The 13,561-nt window shown below is 31.4% G+C and overlaps 3 protein-coding genes across 5 annotated transcripts; all 3 read right to left on the reverse strand.

Moving 5' to 3' along the window:
• Positions 1-431: 431 nt before the first annotated feature.
• Positions 432-1,477, reverse strand: LOC131172026 (zinc finger CCCH domain-containing protein 48-like). The gene is made up of 3 exons (XM_058132972.1): positions 886-1,477; positions 638-836; positions 432-540 (listed from the first exon to the last, which is right to left on the reverse strand). Exons 1-3 carry the CDS (start codon positions 1,475-1,477, stop codon positions 432-434), a joined length of 900 nt encoding a protein of 299 aa, XP_057988955.1.
• A 1,767-nt stretch (positions 1,478-3,244) lies between these two features.
• On the reverse strand, positions 3,245-4,324 carry LOC110671512 (zinc finger CCCH domain-containing protein 48). The gene has a single exon (XM_021833992.2). The coding sequence runs from the start codon at positions 4,322-4,324 to the stop codon at positions 3,245-3,247; it is 1,080 nt and encodes a 359-aa protein (XP_021689684.2).
• Positions 4,325-7,900: 3,576 nt separating this feature from the next.
• LOC110671476 (non-functional pseudokinase ZED1-like) lies at positions 7,901-10,184 on the reverse strand. Of its 3 annotated transcripts, none has more exons than XM_058131713.1 (2): positions 10,019-10,184; positions 7,901-9,070 (listed from the first exon to the last, which is right to left on the reverse strand). In XM_058131713.1, the coding sequence occupies exon 2, from the start codon at positions 9,059-9,061 to the stop codon at positions 8,042-8,044; it is 1,020 nt and encodes a 339-aa protein (XP_057987696.1). In that variant the 5' UTR covers positions 9,062-9,070; positions 10,019-10,184; the 3' UTR covers positions 7,901-8,041. The 3 variants fall into 3 exon arrangements, with proteins under 3 accessions (XP_057987696.1, XP_057987698.1, XP_057987697.1); XM_058131715.1 differs by having other exon boundaries at positions 7,901-9,066; positions 10,019-10,183; XM_058131714.1 differs by having other exon boundaries at positions 7,901-9,078; positions 10,019-10,183.
• Positions 10,185-13,561: the final 3,377 nt, after the last annotated feature.

The raw sequence follows: 13,561 nt of genomic DNA on the forward strand, positions 1-13,561 counted from the left end.
AAGAGCATAAATAATAGTCATCAATGAATAAATTGGAACTTCCAGCTGCTATGCACTTCATTAGGAACTGCCCCACATATAACTTCTTACATTGCACATCCTGTTTGATTCTTTTAATTGAAGACAAGTAAAAACAACAGGCAACACAACCAACTCAGCAGATTTAAGGAACAAACAATTTTCTCTTCAGTTGCGATAGTGAAAGAAATGTTAATTCTGAATTCACTGCATCCGCTTAATACAAGTCCAATATGAATGAGTCAAGATTGAATTTGATACATAATTATAGAAGATCATCATAATCACTCAAAATGAATTGATTGATTTGAATTTATAGCAGCATTTGCACTTCAATTTTACGATTGTGGAATCTGCACAAGGCAATTGTTTTATACATGATGTTTCTGTTTTTGTTCATCAAAATATTTTACTTATTCTGCCTGCCACATCCAAACAGTAAGCACTCTAGCTGCATCACCTGTGAAAAACAGGCCATTGGGATCCCTCTGAATTTCTCTAACCTCCTTTTCTGCAAAAATCCTATCCATTTCAGTGAATGAATCCAACTCATACAGACGAAAACAATTGTCATTGTAGGAACACAGCACATTAGGCTTCCCTTTTCAGAATCCCAGACTTCTCTTCAAGAGTATTCACTGGTTCCAATTTTCCTCCTTCCCTGGCGACCCAGAACTTCATTGTATGTTCTAAAGAGCATGTCAATAAGCACTGATCCCAACTCAGAAGTGACATCACCACATCCTTGTGACCATTTAGGGTTTGCTTGCACTGCATGGTCTCCAAATCCCAAACCTTAACTGTATTATCCATGGAGCCTGAATACAAAGAATGAACACCAGAACCAACATTTAAACATACAACTACCTTTTTGTGTCCTTAAAGTTGCCACCATTGCAAAGGAGTTAGCTTCAAAGCTCCCTTTCCACGCCAAAATATCACCAGTAGCAGTCCTGGTAAAGAGCAAATCCTTGTAAACTGCTAAGGCATAGACTTGACCAATTAGACCATTTAAAGAGAACTCTTTGTTACCTTCTGAGCTTAAATTCCAAACCCGAACTAAATTTGGCAATCCAATGAATACCCACAAGCCTTCACAGATTAAAGACCCAATTTCAAAACCAAGATTGATGATGCGATCACACTTTCCAGAGTAGCAATCCCAAACCCTCACAGTTCCATCTCTACTGCCTCTATAGAGCTTGTCAGACCTTGAAGGAAGGGCCACACCGACCACAGATTTCTTGTGCCCTTCAAGCCTTGCCAGCATCGAAAGCCCATTACCAGATTGGAACCAAGAATGAAGAAACCTACAATTATTCTTATAAGCACATTTACCCTTTACCCAGAACTTGCAAATCCTTTGTAAGGGCTTCCTGGGTTGATCTTGAAAGGATTTTCTGGTTTGTTCTGCGTGAAAGGGTTTTGAAGGGTTGATGGTTCTCATGGAGATATCCATAGTTGACATGGAAAGCAAACTAAGGAATGATCAATGGACAAGAGGAAGCAAAGGATATCAGAATCTTTGGGTAGAGTTTTTTGTGGATAGTAACGATGGTGGAGTAATGTAACAATGGATGAGAGTTTTCTATGCAAGATTGAAAATTAAAGCAAAGATCGAATATAAAACTTATAGAATGATTTCCATCTTAGATACGGATTCGGCTTACAAGAATTTGCTAGGATGTTAGATTAAGGCAGTTTTGTTTGTTTGCAAGAAATAGTCACACTCCTGCTTCCTATAGAACTTGATTTCCCTATTCTAAAATCATGGGCTTATCTTTCCTCCATCCGTTTAAGGAATTTTAGGAAAGTGATATCTAATTAATTGATATTTAATTAATTTTTTTTTTAATTAGGAGATTGAAAAGTGAGATTTGAACTTGAGTTTATTCAATGATAATATATTTTCTTTTATTGAACAAGGCAGGGTAGATTATAGAATGATATTTCAAAATTGGTTCGACCCGCTGGGCCTAGATGGCTGGGTTTGTGGTTGTGAAATTTGCCAAAGAGTGTGTTAATGCTATTGATTGTTGGGGGGGATACCATTCAAGACTGAGCGCAACGTGAATGCCTTTGGTTGGGATGGTGCCCTCTTGGTTTGGGTTGGTGTGATTACAGACAGTTCCCTTATTAGTTCCACTGGGCGTGCTTCCACCGGAGGTTTGATTAGGAATAGTGTTAGGAGCTTGGGTGGGAGGCTTCACCGCCAATCTGGGCATGTGCTCTATTATGGATGCTGAGCTTGGGGAGTTCTTCTTGGGTTACAAGTGGCTTAGGAGAAGGGTGTTAGATGTTTGATTGTGGAAACCGACAACTCTGCAGTGGTGTCTCTTTGGAGCTGCAATGTTCACAGCAGCCCTCACTCAAGTCTCCTTGGCAGGATTAAGGAGCTGATCAACAAGGATTGGAATGTTCTTGTGAAGCACATCTACAGGGCATATGATTCCAACCTAAACTCAGTTTACAGTTGCTGCCATTATCATGTGCTGCAAGTACAATGTTTCAATCTAAAGACGCACAATGCAGAAAAATGACAAGACTCCGCCATATTTCTAAGCAGGTTCAGTTCTCCAATTACAGACTATGCTGTCAAGCACAAATACTGAGTATGTTCTTGTGGAAAAGTGAATAAACATGCAACAGCTGAAGATTTTATATCCTCAACTGAAGGATTCTTCATGAACTCTAAGAAACCAAGTTGCTTCAATAATTCCCACCTTGTTCAAATCTGGCAGAATAAGCTTTTAGACTAAACAGAAGGTTGAATCCCATTTTGTATGTAAAACTTATATAAACACCAAATCGAAGTACCCCCCATTTAAGAATCTGTGCTTTTCAACAGAATTTGAACTTCCTTGCTATAAAATTACAAGAAACAGAGTCAATTTGATAGGTGATGTTTGAATCTTTTAATTAAAGGCAAGTAAAAACAATAGACAGCACAACCAACTCAGTAGATTTAAGGAGCAAACAATTCTTTCTTCATTTACAGTAGTGGAAAAATAATAATTCTTAATTCACCGCATCCATTTATAACAATAGTAATATTAGAATGACCAAGATTGAATTTGACGCATAATTATAAAAGATCATCATGATCACTCAAATAAATTGATTGATTTGAACTTATAGCAGAATTTACACTTCAATTTCACCACTGCGCAATGTGCACAAGGCAACTGTTTTATACATGATGTTTCTGTTCTGTTCATCAAGCTATTTACTTATTCTGCTGCCACATCCAAACAGTAACGACTCCAGCTGCATCACCTGTGAAAAACAGGCCATTGGGACCCCTCTGAATTTCTCTAACCTCCTTTTCTGCAAAGATCCTATCCATTTCAGTGAATGAATCCAACTCATACAGACGAACACAATTGTCATTGCAGGAACACAGCACAATGGGCTTCCCTTTTGCATCCTGCATTCCCAAAACTTTCAGAATCCCAGACTTCTCTTCATGCGTATCCACTGGTTCCAATTTTCCTCCTTCCCTGGCGACCCAGAACTTCATTGTATGGTCTAAAGAGCATGTCAATAAGCACTGATCCCAACTCAGAAGTGACATCACCACATCCTTGTGACCATTTAGGGTTTGCTTGCACTGAAGAGTCTCCAAATCCCAAACCGTAACTGTATTGTCCATGGAGCCTGAATACAAAGAATTAACACCAGAACCAATATTTAAACATACAACTGCTTTTTGGTGCCCTCTCAAAGTTGCCACCTTTGCAAAGGGGTTACCTTCAAAGCTCCCTCTCCACACCAAAATATCACCATTAGCAGTCCCTGCAAAAAGCAAATCCTTGTACACTGCCAAGGCATAGACTTGACCAATTGGACCATCCAAACAGAACTCTTTGTTACCCTCTGAGCTTAAATTCCAGACCCGGACTAAATTTGGCAATCCAATGAATACCCACGAGCCTTCACAGATTAAAGACCCAATTTCAAAACCAAGATTGATGACGTGATCACACTTTCCAGAGTTGCCATCCCAAACCCTCACAGTTCCATCTCTACTGCCTGTATAGAGCTTGTCAGACCCTGAAGGAAGGGCCACACCGACCACAGATTTCTTGTGCCCTTCAAGCCTTGCCAGCATCGAAAATCCATTACCAGATTGGAACCAAGAATGAAGAAACTTACAATTATTCTTATAAGCACATTTACCCTTTACCCAGAACTTGCAAATCCTTTGTAAGGGCTTCCTGGGTTGATCTTGAAAGGATTTTCTGGTTTGTTGTGTTTCTGCGTAAAAGGGTTTTGAAGGGTTGATGGTTTTCATGGAGATATCCATAGTAGACATGAAAAGCAAACTAAGGAATGATCAATATACAAGAGGAAGCAAAGAAGAATATGGCTAGAGCTGTTTGTGGATAGTAACGATGGTGGAGTAATGTAACAGTCGAAGAGAATTTTCTATGCAAAATTGAAAATTAAAGCAAAGATCGAATATAGAACTTATAGAATAATTTCCATCTTGGATACGGATAAGAAATAGTTTTGCTATAGGACTTGATTTCCCTGTTTTTAAATCATAGACTTATCTTTTCTCTATCAGCGTAAAGAATTTTAGGGAAGTAATATCTAATTAATTATTTTTATTAAGGAGGAGATTGAGTTTACCATAATATCTTTCATGATTTCAATTATTTATAAAACTAATACCTTTAAAAATTTTTATTATTTAAATTAATTTTAAAATTTATATAAATTTAAAATTCTAATTAGTGATATTTATACTTAAATTTTACTTAATTAAATAATAATAATGATAATAATAATAATACCATTCAAATTTTAAACTTAATAATAATAGTTTTAAAAAAATCTTAATGATAACAATAATAATTTGATAATTATACTTTTGTTTATTTATTATGGATTATTTTTTTTTAATGAAATAATAACACAATTAGAACAAGAAGCAGCTAAGAAGTAGCAATTGATAAGGTTTATCAAAGATAATAGCTATTTGCTAAACATAGCACTTGTATCATCTTGATAAGATTTAACGTAACTCAAAACTTTACAAACTGTATCAGCAATATCAGCAAAATAGTTTACTCTTGAATTGTTTAAACACACAAATATCTTAGATTCACGATAGATCAAATCTAAATAAAAATTTCTCATAAAAATTTATTGGCATTTATAAAGAAATATGCAGTAAACTGAAAAACTTTAATTTTCAAATGGTTTTTATAGTTAAATGAATTTTGTTTTAAAAGAACGCAATATATTATATAGAAAAACAATGAAAATTTGTATATATTGAAAAATATATAAGATTCAATTTTAGAAGAACAAATTGAAGATTTCGAAAAAACAGAAAAAAAATGATGATCACAAATTAAAAAATTATTTTAGTTTTTAATTATTATTATTATTATTAGTATCTTTGAGCGTACTTCTTATTGTTATATTTGCTATCATGGATAAATTCTTTCTAATAATATATGGTCTTTTTTGAATGCAATTATACTTACTATTATATTTTCTATCAAAAACAAATTCTTTCTAATAATATATAGTTATTTTAAAATGAAATTATATATAAAAATATTATGTTGTTTGATGTAGGCCTTGGCTAGGGGTGTGCAATCGGTCGGTTCGGTTCCGAACCGAACCGAACCGATAAAACCGAAAATCGAAAATAAAAAATTTTTAAAACCGAACCGAACCGATTGATAAGAGAAAACCGAATCGAATCGAACCGATAAATATCGGTTCGGTTCGGTTTTAAACCGATCAAACCGAAATTTATAAAATTTCATTTTTTTAACATTAAATCTAAATAATAAAAACATAAAAATAGAAAAAATTAGAAATCAAAACTAAAAAATCTTAAGGTTCGGTTAGGTTTTCTTTGATTTCGGTTCGGTTCAATTCGGTTCGATTCAATTTGATTCGATTTTTTTTGATTTCTTATATATATTAATAATTTCGGTTCGGTTCGATTTTTTTAATTTTTTATGAAAATAACCGAACCGAACCGATTAACCGAAATTATCAAAATTATAAACCGAACCGAACCGATTAAATTTTAAAACCGAACCGATTGAACCGAATTAATCGGTTCGGTTCGGTTTTTCGGTTTAAACCGAAAACTGCACACCCCTAGCCTTGGCTGAATGTTGTGAAGGAGAGCACCGTTCATTCAGCCATGGAAGATGGACTGTCCTTCACCCAAGCACAAACACACCGGCACATACACAAATAACTCAACTTCTAACAAGATAGACAACACTTTAGAACAAAGAGAACTTTCATTAACCTTAAAAAATAGAAAATACAAGATGTCAATGGCACTTGAAATACAATAGCAACCTGTGCTAGAGTTTCTCAAGTATAAGCCTAAGATATTACAAGTGACAACTTGTAATAAATCTAAGTTTTAGGTGGAACTTAGGAAAGAACATAACCTCACAAGAGTTTCAGTTTGAAAGCTTGAAGCTTCTCTATAATAGAGGAAGAAAATACAATCTCCAAAAATCTCCAGCAAAATGAGAGAGACTCCCCTTTTAGAGGTGAGTTTGTGCCAAGCGTGGCTATTACCCAATGAACCATGCTTGGCTTGGATAATTCCCTTGGTCTTTCTATAAATGTTTAAATTAAAAAATACCATTAAAATACCAACACTAATAGCTCTTACATATTGGGCAAAGCTGTATCTTCTAATGGTTAGTAGACTTGTAGAAGAAGAGGTCTCATATGCCACGTCACCTTCCACACAAGCTGCCACATCCTCCTTGGTTGCCAGATCATTCGCCACGTGGCATGCCACCTAAGCCATGCTCCAATGGGTCTCCCAAGAATTTGGCCATGCTTGTTCCTTCTTCTTCTCGTATGAGCATGTGCAATGTCGTTAGGCAAGCGGCGCATCCTTTAGGGTTTGACGAGTCCTTGGCCGAATGATGTTCCTTCACTAGTGCTTGTAATGCTTTCGCCCGTGATCTTGTGATAGCCCCCTTGAACATAGGTGTATCAAGTAAGTTTTCCATGATGTCTTCATCATTGTTACATTCTTACATGATTAACAAAATATTGTAATATGATTTTGAAATATAAATATAAAAAATAAATATTAAATTATGTTATTAAAATAAAAAAACTAAGTACAACTCGCACATAATACAACTAGTTTTATATTATGTTAGGGTTTAAAAATATTAATTAAAATTTTTTTACTTTTAAAATTATTTTAAAAATCTTTAATTTAATTACTGTTATTAGTTAAGTTAATATTAATATTAATATACTAATATTAAATTAAAATTAAATAAAATTAAAATATTAAATTTACAAATATAATTCTTTATAAATTAGTTTTAATATATTAGTTTGTATATGAAAAATATGTCATTTTAATATTTAAACAACTTGTTTTATTTACTCATAATATCATTTAATTTTTAGTAGATAGTCGTTTTCTAAAATTGATTATCAAAAAATATCGATAATAAAACTACAATAGCAATAATAGGGATTTAGTGTTATGTTGGGAACAAAAAATATCATCTTGTATTATTTTACCCTATACAGAATTGCCACGTGTTATCAATTAATGACTATCATGTATATAAAATATGTTATTTTGTATAAAAATTAACAAAAAATTAAATGAAATCTGTGTAACATATAATCAAGCTGATTAAATTTTATATTTTTGATTTTCAGCGGTAGACAATTATGATATTAGTGACTTGATTTGATTTATATATTTTGAATAATGAATTAAAAGGTCCTTATATTTTGAATAATTGCATGATATCTCATCTAGCATTTTGGGCTTCATAAGTCCAATAAGTTGATTAATTTATTCTAAAATTATAATTTTTTCCCCTTTTCCTTTTAGAATACAAAAGTAAGATTACAATATAAAATTAGTCCAAGATCATTAAATTATAAAATTAGTCCTAACAATATCACCACCCTACTCAAAATGGTACATGGAAAAGTAATTGGATGAGTGTGATGGACAAGGTACATGGTCAATCTTTATGAGGGTAAGCTAACTAGGGGAAATTGCAGACTTGTACATTTGCCTTAGTTCTTTGGCCACATCAATCATTTCTGGCCTATCTTCTTCTGATTCAGAGATACATCTAATGGAAAGCACTTTAAAAGTTTGCAATTGCTGATATTTTCCTAGCCAAGATCCCTCTTCCACAATAATAGAATCCACAATATCATTAAACCTATCATCTTCAATATATTTCTTCACATGATCCACCAAAACAAGTTCCCTACGTGGATCGACCGCCATTTGTCCTGTCAAAAGCATCAGTAGAAATATGCCAAAGTTAAAAACATCCTGCTTCTCATTGAAACAGTTTGTAGTACAGTACTCCGGTGCAATGAGCCCCAATCCGCCTGCCACAAAATCCTTTACATGGGATTCACCTTCAGGAATAGACACAGCAAGTGAGAAATCAGACAATTTGGCAACATGGGATTCATCCAGGAAGATATTCAAAGGTTTGATATTTCTAAAAACAATGGGCTTAGGAAATGCAGCATGAAGATATGCAATTGCATTAGCAATCTCCATTGCAATCTTTAACCTTTGTGTCCATAGTAATGGTTCAAAATGAGTTTTGTTGGGACCATAAAGACGATCAGCAAGCGAACCATCCTCAACTGATTCAAAAACAAGAATAGGAATCTTAGTCTCCAAGCAGCAACCCAACAACTTGAGAAAATTTTTATGGACGCTCATTTGAGAGGCAAATACAATGTCATTGAAACAATATTCATATTGTTCAGAGTTTTCCTTGAACTTCTTTACGGAAACGGGTCTTTGTTGCAAAACACCCTTGTACAGCTTATAGCCTGAATCACGAGTTATAATCTTCTGTGGATCATAGTCATTTGTTGCTCTCTTGAGCTCATCAGCAGGATAGATACGAAGAGGATTACATTTCCCATCACAAGAGGCAATTAGCTTCTCTAGTAACATTCCTCCATTCTTCATGAATGCTGTTTCCATTTCTGGTTTCTTATCCCTCTTGATTCTCCAACATGAAGTCATTTCACCTGTCTACCACACTCAAAATCCAGAAACCATATAAGGATTATGTCTGTACTTAAAAAATATTTCTAGATCAACAGCAACATTTTCTGGTTCAAAGTTTAGAAAATTCGCCTTAGCTAAATTTCGAAAGGGTTTTCTTTTCTCTTCAAAAAAATTATTCTTGATATAGGAATATGATTCCAAACTAAACTCCTCACTTTGCAGTTGCTGCCATTATCATATGCTACAACAACAATGATTCAATCTAAAGGCACCAATTTTGTTCTTGTGCAAAAGTGAATAAATATGTAACAGCTAAAGATTACAACTGGAGGATTCTTCAAGAACCATAAGAAACCAAGTTGCTACAATAATTCCCACTAGGATTCATGGTTCAAATCTGGCAGGATAAGCTATTAGACTAAATACAGGGTTGAAATCCCATTTTGTATGTAAAACAGACATAAACACCAAATCGAAGTATCCCGTTTAAGAATCTGTGCTTTTCAACAGAATTTGAACTTGCTTGTTATAAAATTACAAGAAACAGAGTAAAATTGATAGGTGATGGGCAATCTATCAGCATCAGAAAGACCTTCTAGTTAAACCATTTAACAGCTGATATTAATTATTTGTACATAATTTTTTTTGACAAATAATTATTTGTACATAATTAAGAAAAGAAAAAGGAAGAAAAGATGATTTTAGTGTTTGCTTTCAATAATTCAGTATATAATCTAAGAATGGATCCAAGACTTTCAATAATTTTCTGAATTAAGTTAAAATTTGGGCCCAGATTCAATACAAGCTTAATCAATGACAAAATCAGCAGAAACCCATTACCAAATTAAGGAGGATAAGATTGTTTTCAATTAGATAAAAAAAAAAAGAGCAGAAATTATACTGTCATCCATGAAAAAATTGAAAACTCATATTGCAGAAAGATGGAGAGATAAAATAGAAAAAAAAAAGTACCTGCTTGCTGCCGATGATAAAGTCAGATATCAGGTAAATAAGAAAGCGATCTGAGAGAGAGAGGAAGAGATCTAATTGTATGATGAAGACAAGTATACAGTTCCAAAATTTGCTGCTTCTACAAGCCAATAGAAGACTTTTACAAGGCGCGTCCTTGGCCTTGGGAAAAAGGGTGTGGTGGGATTTTGTTCGATATTATACTTAACTATAGAAATTAATTATTATGTTTCTAAGTTTTACATTATGGTATCTAAATTTTAAGAAATTCTTTCTTTAATTTTAATATATAAAATAATTTAATTTTTATAATTTTAATACTTATAATAATTTCATTTATTAATAAAAAATTAAATAATTAATTTTTTAAAATTTAATAATTAAAATATAATATAATATAAGACTTAAAAACTGAAGTATAATATAAAGTAAAATTTAAGGACTAAATTATAAATTTTCCTTTACTTTTTTTATATTTCAATTTGATAATTCATATTTTCATTTGGATAAATTATAAATTAATTTTTACAATTATATAAAAAATTATATCTTTTATGAAAATAATTTAATTTATGAAATTTAATTTTATTATAAATTAATTACTGTAGTCTAAATTGATGATTTATTTTGTTATTTTTTTAATTTTAAAAAAATTAATTTTACAATTTTATTTTATTAATAAAATAATTCCTTAATCCTAAATTTGTTTTTAAGTAATTATTTAATTATATTTAAACAATTAATTATTTATAAAAAATTAAATATTTGTACAATTATAATTGTTTAAATATAAAATAATAAAAAATAGTTAAATAACAAATAATATATATTTTTAAAATTTTTGAATTTAACATGTTATGATTCATAATTTTGTACAAAAATTATTTTATCTATAGCAATATTTTTTAATAAAATAAACAATTGTAAAATTTTTTTATGAAAAATTATAAAAAATTATTTTATATGATCTAACATAATTTATTCTCATTACATAACCATGCATAAATTATTTGAAGTTTATAATTTATGAATATTTTTTAAAAAATGTATTTTAAAATAAAATTTTATTTAAACAAATTATTTAAAAATTTAAATTATTTATTCATTACTTTAAAATCATTAAATTATAAAATTAGTCTTAACCCAAAATTAGGCTTTTAATATCTAATTATTATATTATAGGTTAATTAGTAGTTGTATTACCTTTTGATCCTTCAGGATCTATATAGCTTGTGGAGAGTGTGTGCATAGGATATACAGTTGTATATTGTCCTTGTCCTTTTCATGGGTGTATTCTCTTTAAAAGAAGAAGAAGAAGATAAAATATGCTTGTGTGTTGTGTAGTGTTATATGTTATCTTCCGAGTGTCTCAATGCATGAGGATTGATCTCTTGGAATCCCATATCGCTTATGGAGAGAATGTGTATATGATATATATCTTAATATGCATTGACAAAATTACCATGATTTTATTAATGGTTATGTGTTTTCCATATCCTATGTGTATTTGTGTCCTATGTCAAAAAAAAAAAAGTTGTATTACCTTATTATTAGAGAAAAATACACTTAGGTATCACATAATTTATCACACCTTACTCCTCTTTAAGGCATAACATGATCCCGTAGTATACCTAACGAATTATCGAACTTTGCCTATCGATAATCCATTAAATATACTATAAGTGATTTTAAATCAATTTCCATCCATTTCAAAATAATTGGTAATTTTGAATAATTATTAAAAACTTTTAATTAAAGTTTATGTTATGAACTCAAATTTTGATTAATTTGAGATTTCAAAAATTTTACAAAAATTTTGACAGAATGCTGGCTATAAATTGAGAAAACAGTTCTTCAAAACCTGTTAAAATACTTCTAATATGCAAATAATACCCACAGCTCTATTTATGATCAACACAATCCAAGTCAATCAACACAATTTCAAGCAATTTTAATAGCATTAAATTCGATTTAACTCAAATATAAAACTTTGCAATTCCAGAAAGAGAACAAAATATTAATATTACAATTTTGATTGTACAACCGCTCATCTAGTTCAATAGATACATATGAACAAAAATTTACATCAAAAGAAATGTACAAGAATATAAAATATTATACCTATAAAAGATCCAAAAATAGATTTTTTCTGCAGCTATAGCAGCTCAATCTGCCGTTTTATCATTCTCCTTATCTGCGATAGCAAGAAAAAGCCATCGCTGAGTAATTTATTCAGTGGTGCACAACAATAAATTTTTAAAAGTCGCAAGAAATATAATCATTCATTTGAGAACAAAATTTAAAATTTTGCACAATCATCATTCACAAAGCCAATGCCAATATTTTTAATAACAATTTATCAAAATAAATTGTAAACAATAATGTTGCCAATAATTGCACAACTTAGGTCATGACCCAAAATTTCACGATCAATGTTGTGTTGTACACCACGACAAAGTAATCTACAATCTCACTAATCAAAATTAATGAGGGAAGTTGCTAGCTAGCTATATGAGTACTCATCTGATCTCAACCTCAAGCTGGCAAGCTAGAGATGGAAGAATATAATCAATCTCAACTCCATAGATGAAGGAGGAATACAATAGATTTGCCATGCCAAGTGTAAATTTAAAATCCAATACAAATCATTTTATTCAATTATTTCATTCAATTCACAAACCATATTTCATTCTAATTTTTCATTTACAAGGTAGGCAACACACTATTTTTCAAATAAAATTTTTAAAGCCATAACAATCAAAATTATTTACAACATTTATTTCATGAAATTTTAAGTAGAAATAAAGAATTTAAGTTTGTTGTGCACAAACCTCTTATGTTGCTTTGACTTAGTCCACTCTTCTTCCTTCCTTGGAGAGCTCCTTTCCAACTGAAACACATAATTTAAAGTGTTTCAATACCCATCAAATTCATTTCTACTAATTAATCCAACCATTAAATTTTCCATACTTAATTTTACTTATAAGTTCTCCTACAGGTTGAGTTCTTTGTATTTGATAATATTATGATTACTATTCACATTACTATTCATGCAAATGTTTGACTTTTTCATAATTAATTGGTATACCATTTCTAAACACATGGTCATACCACATTTTGGGTTACAAATTTGTTGGCATTGATTGTCAATTACAATTCAAGGCCTATTAGATGAAATTCTAAAATTTCAGATTTGGTCACTTTGGTTTATTGTTCTATTGGACCAATCTACAGTGAAAATTTAACTAAGCTTTCTTTATCAAAGTTGTTCCTTAATGTGTCTAGTTTAATTCCCTTTTTGAATCACTTCATTTGGAGTTTTTTAGCTCAAGTTATATTATTTTTACTATAACTGCCGGATTAGTCATTTCCAGATTTTCTGGGCAAGTTTTTTATTCTGACAGTTTTAGTGACCTAAGTTTGGTTAGCAATTTGACTAGGTTATAATCAGAATTTAGGTTTCTGTTCCTCATGAAAGTTGTTCTACTATGTCTAAGCTTTCTAATGGTTTAAAAATCAGGTCATTTGGACCTCTCTACACAATGT

This window comes from Hevea brasiliensis, chromosome 13 (assembly GCF_030052815.1).
Source record: "Hevea brasiliensis isolate MT/VB/25A 57/8 chromosome 13, ASM3005281v1, whole genome shotgun sequence".
NCBI lineage: Eukaryota > Viridiplantae > Streptophyta > Magnoliopsida > Malpighiales > Euphorbiaceae > Hevea > Hevea brasiliensis.

Coding starts and splice junctions, on each gene's coding strand:
- LOC110671476 (XM_058131713.1), bottom strand. CDS start 9,061: ATGACTTCATGTTGGAGAATCAAGAGGGATAAGAAACCAGAAATGGAA.
- LOC131172026 (XM_058132972.1), bottom strand. CDS start 1,477: ATGGATATCTCCATGAGAACCATCAACCCTTCAAAACCCTTTCACGCA. Junction 837..885: donor AACTTTAAGGACACAAAAAG/GTAGTTGTATGT, acceptor CTTTGTATTCAG/GCTCCATGGATAATACAGTT. Junction 541..637: donor GTGAATACTCTTGAAGAGAA/GTCTGGGATTCT, acceptor TGAAATGGATAG/GATTTTTGCAGAAAAGGAGG.
- LOC110671512 (XM_021833992.2), bottom strand. CDS start 4,324: ATGGATATCTCCATGAAAACCATCAACCCTTCAAAACCCTTTTACGCA.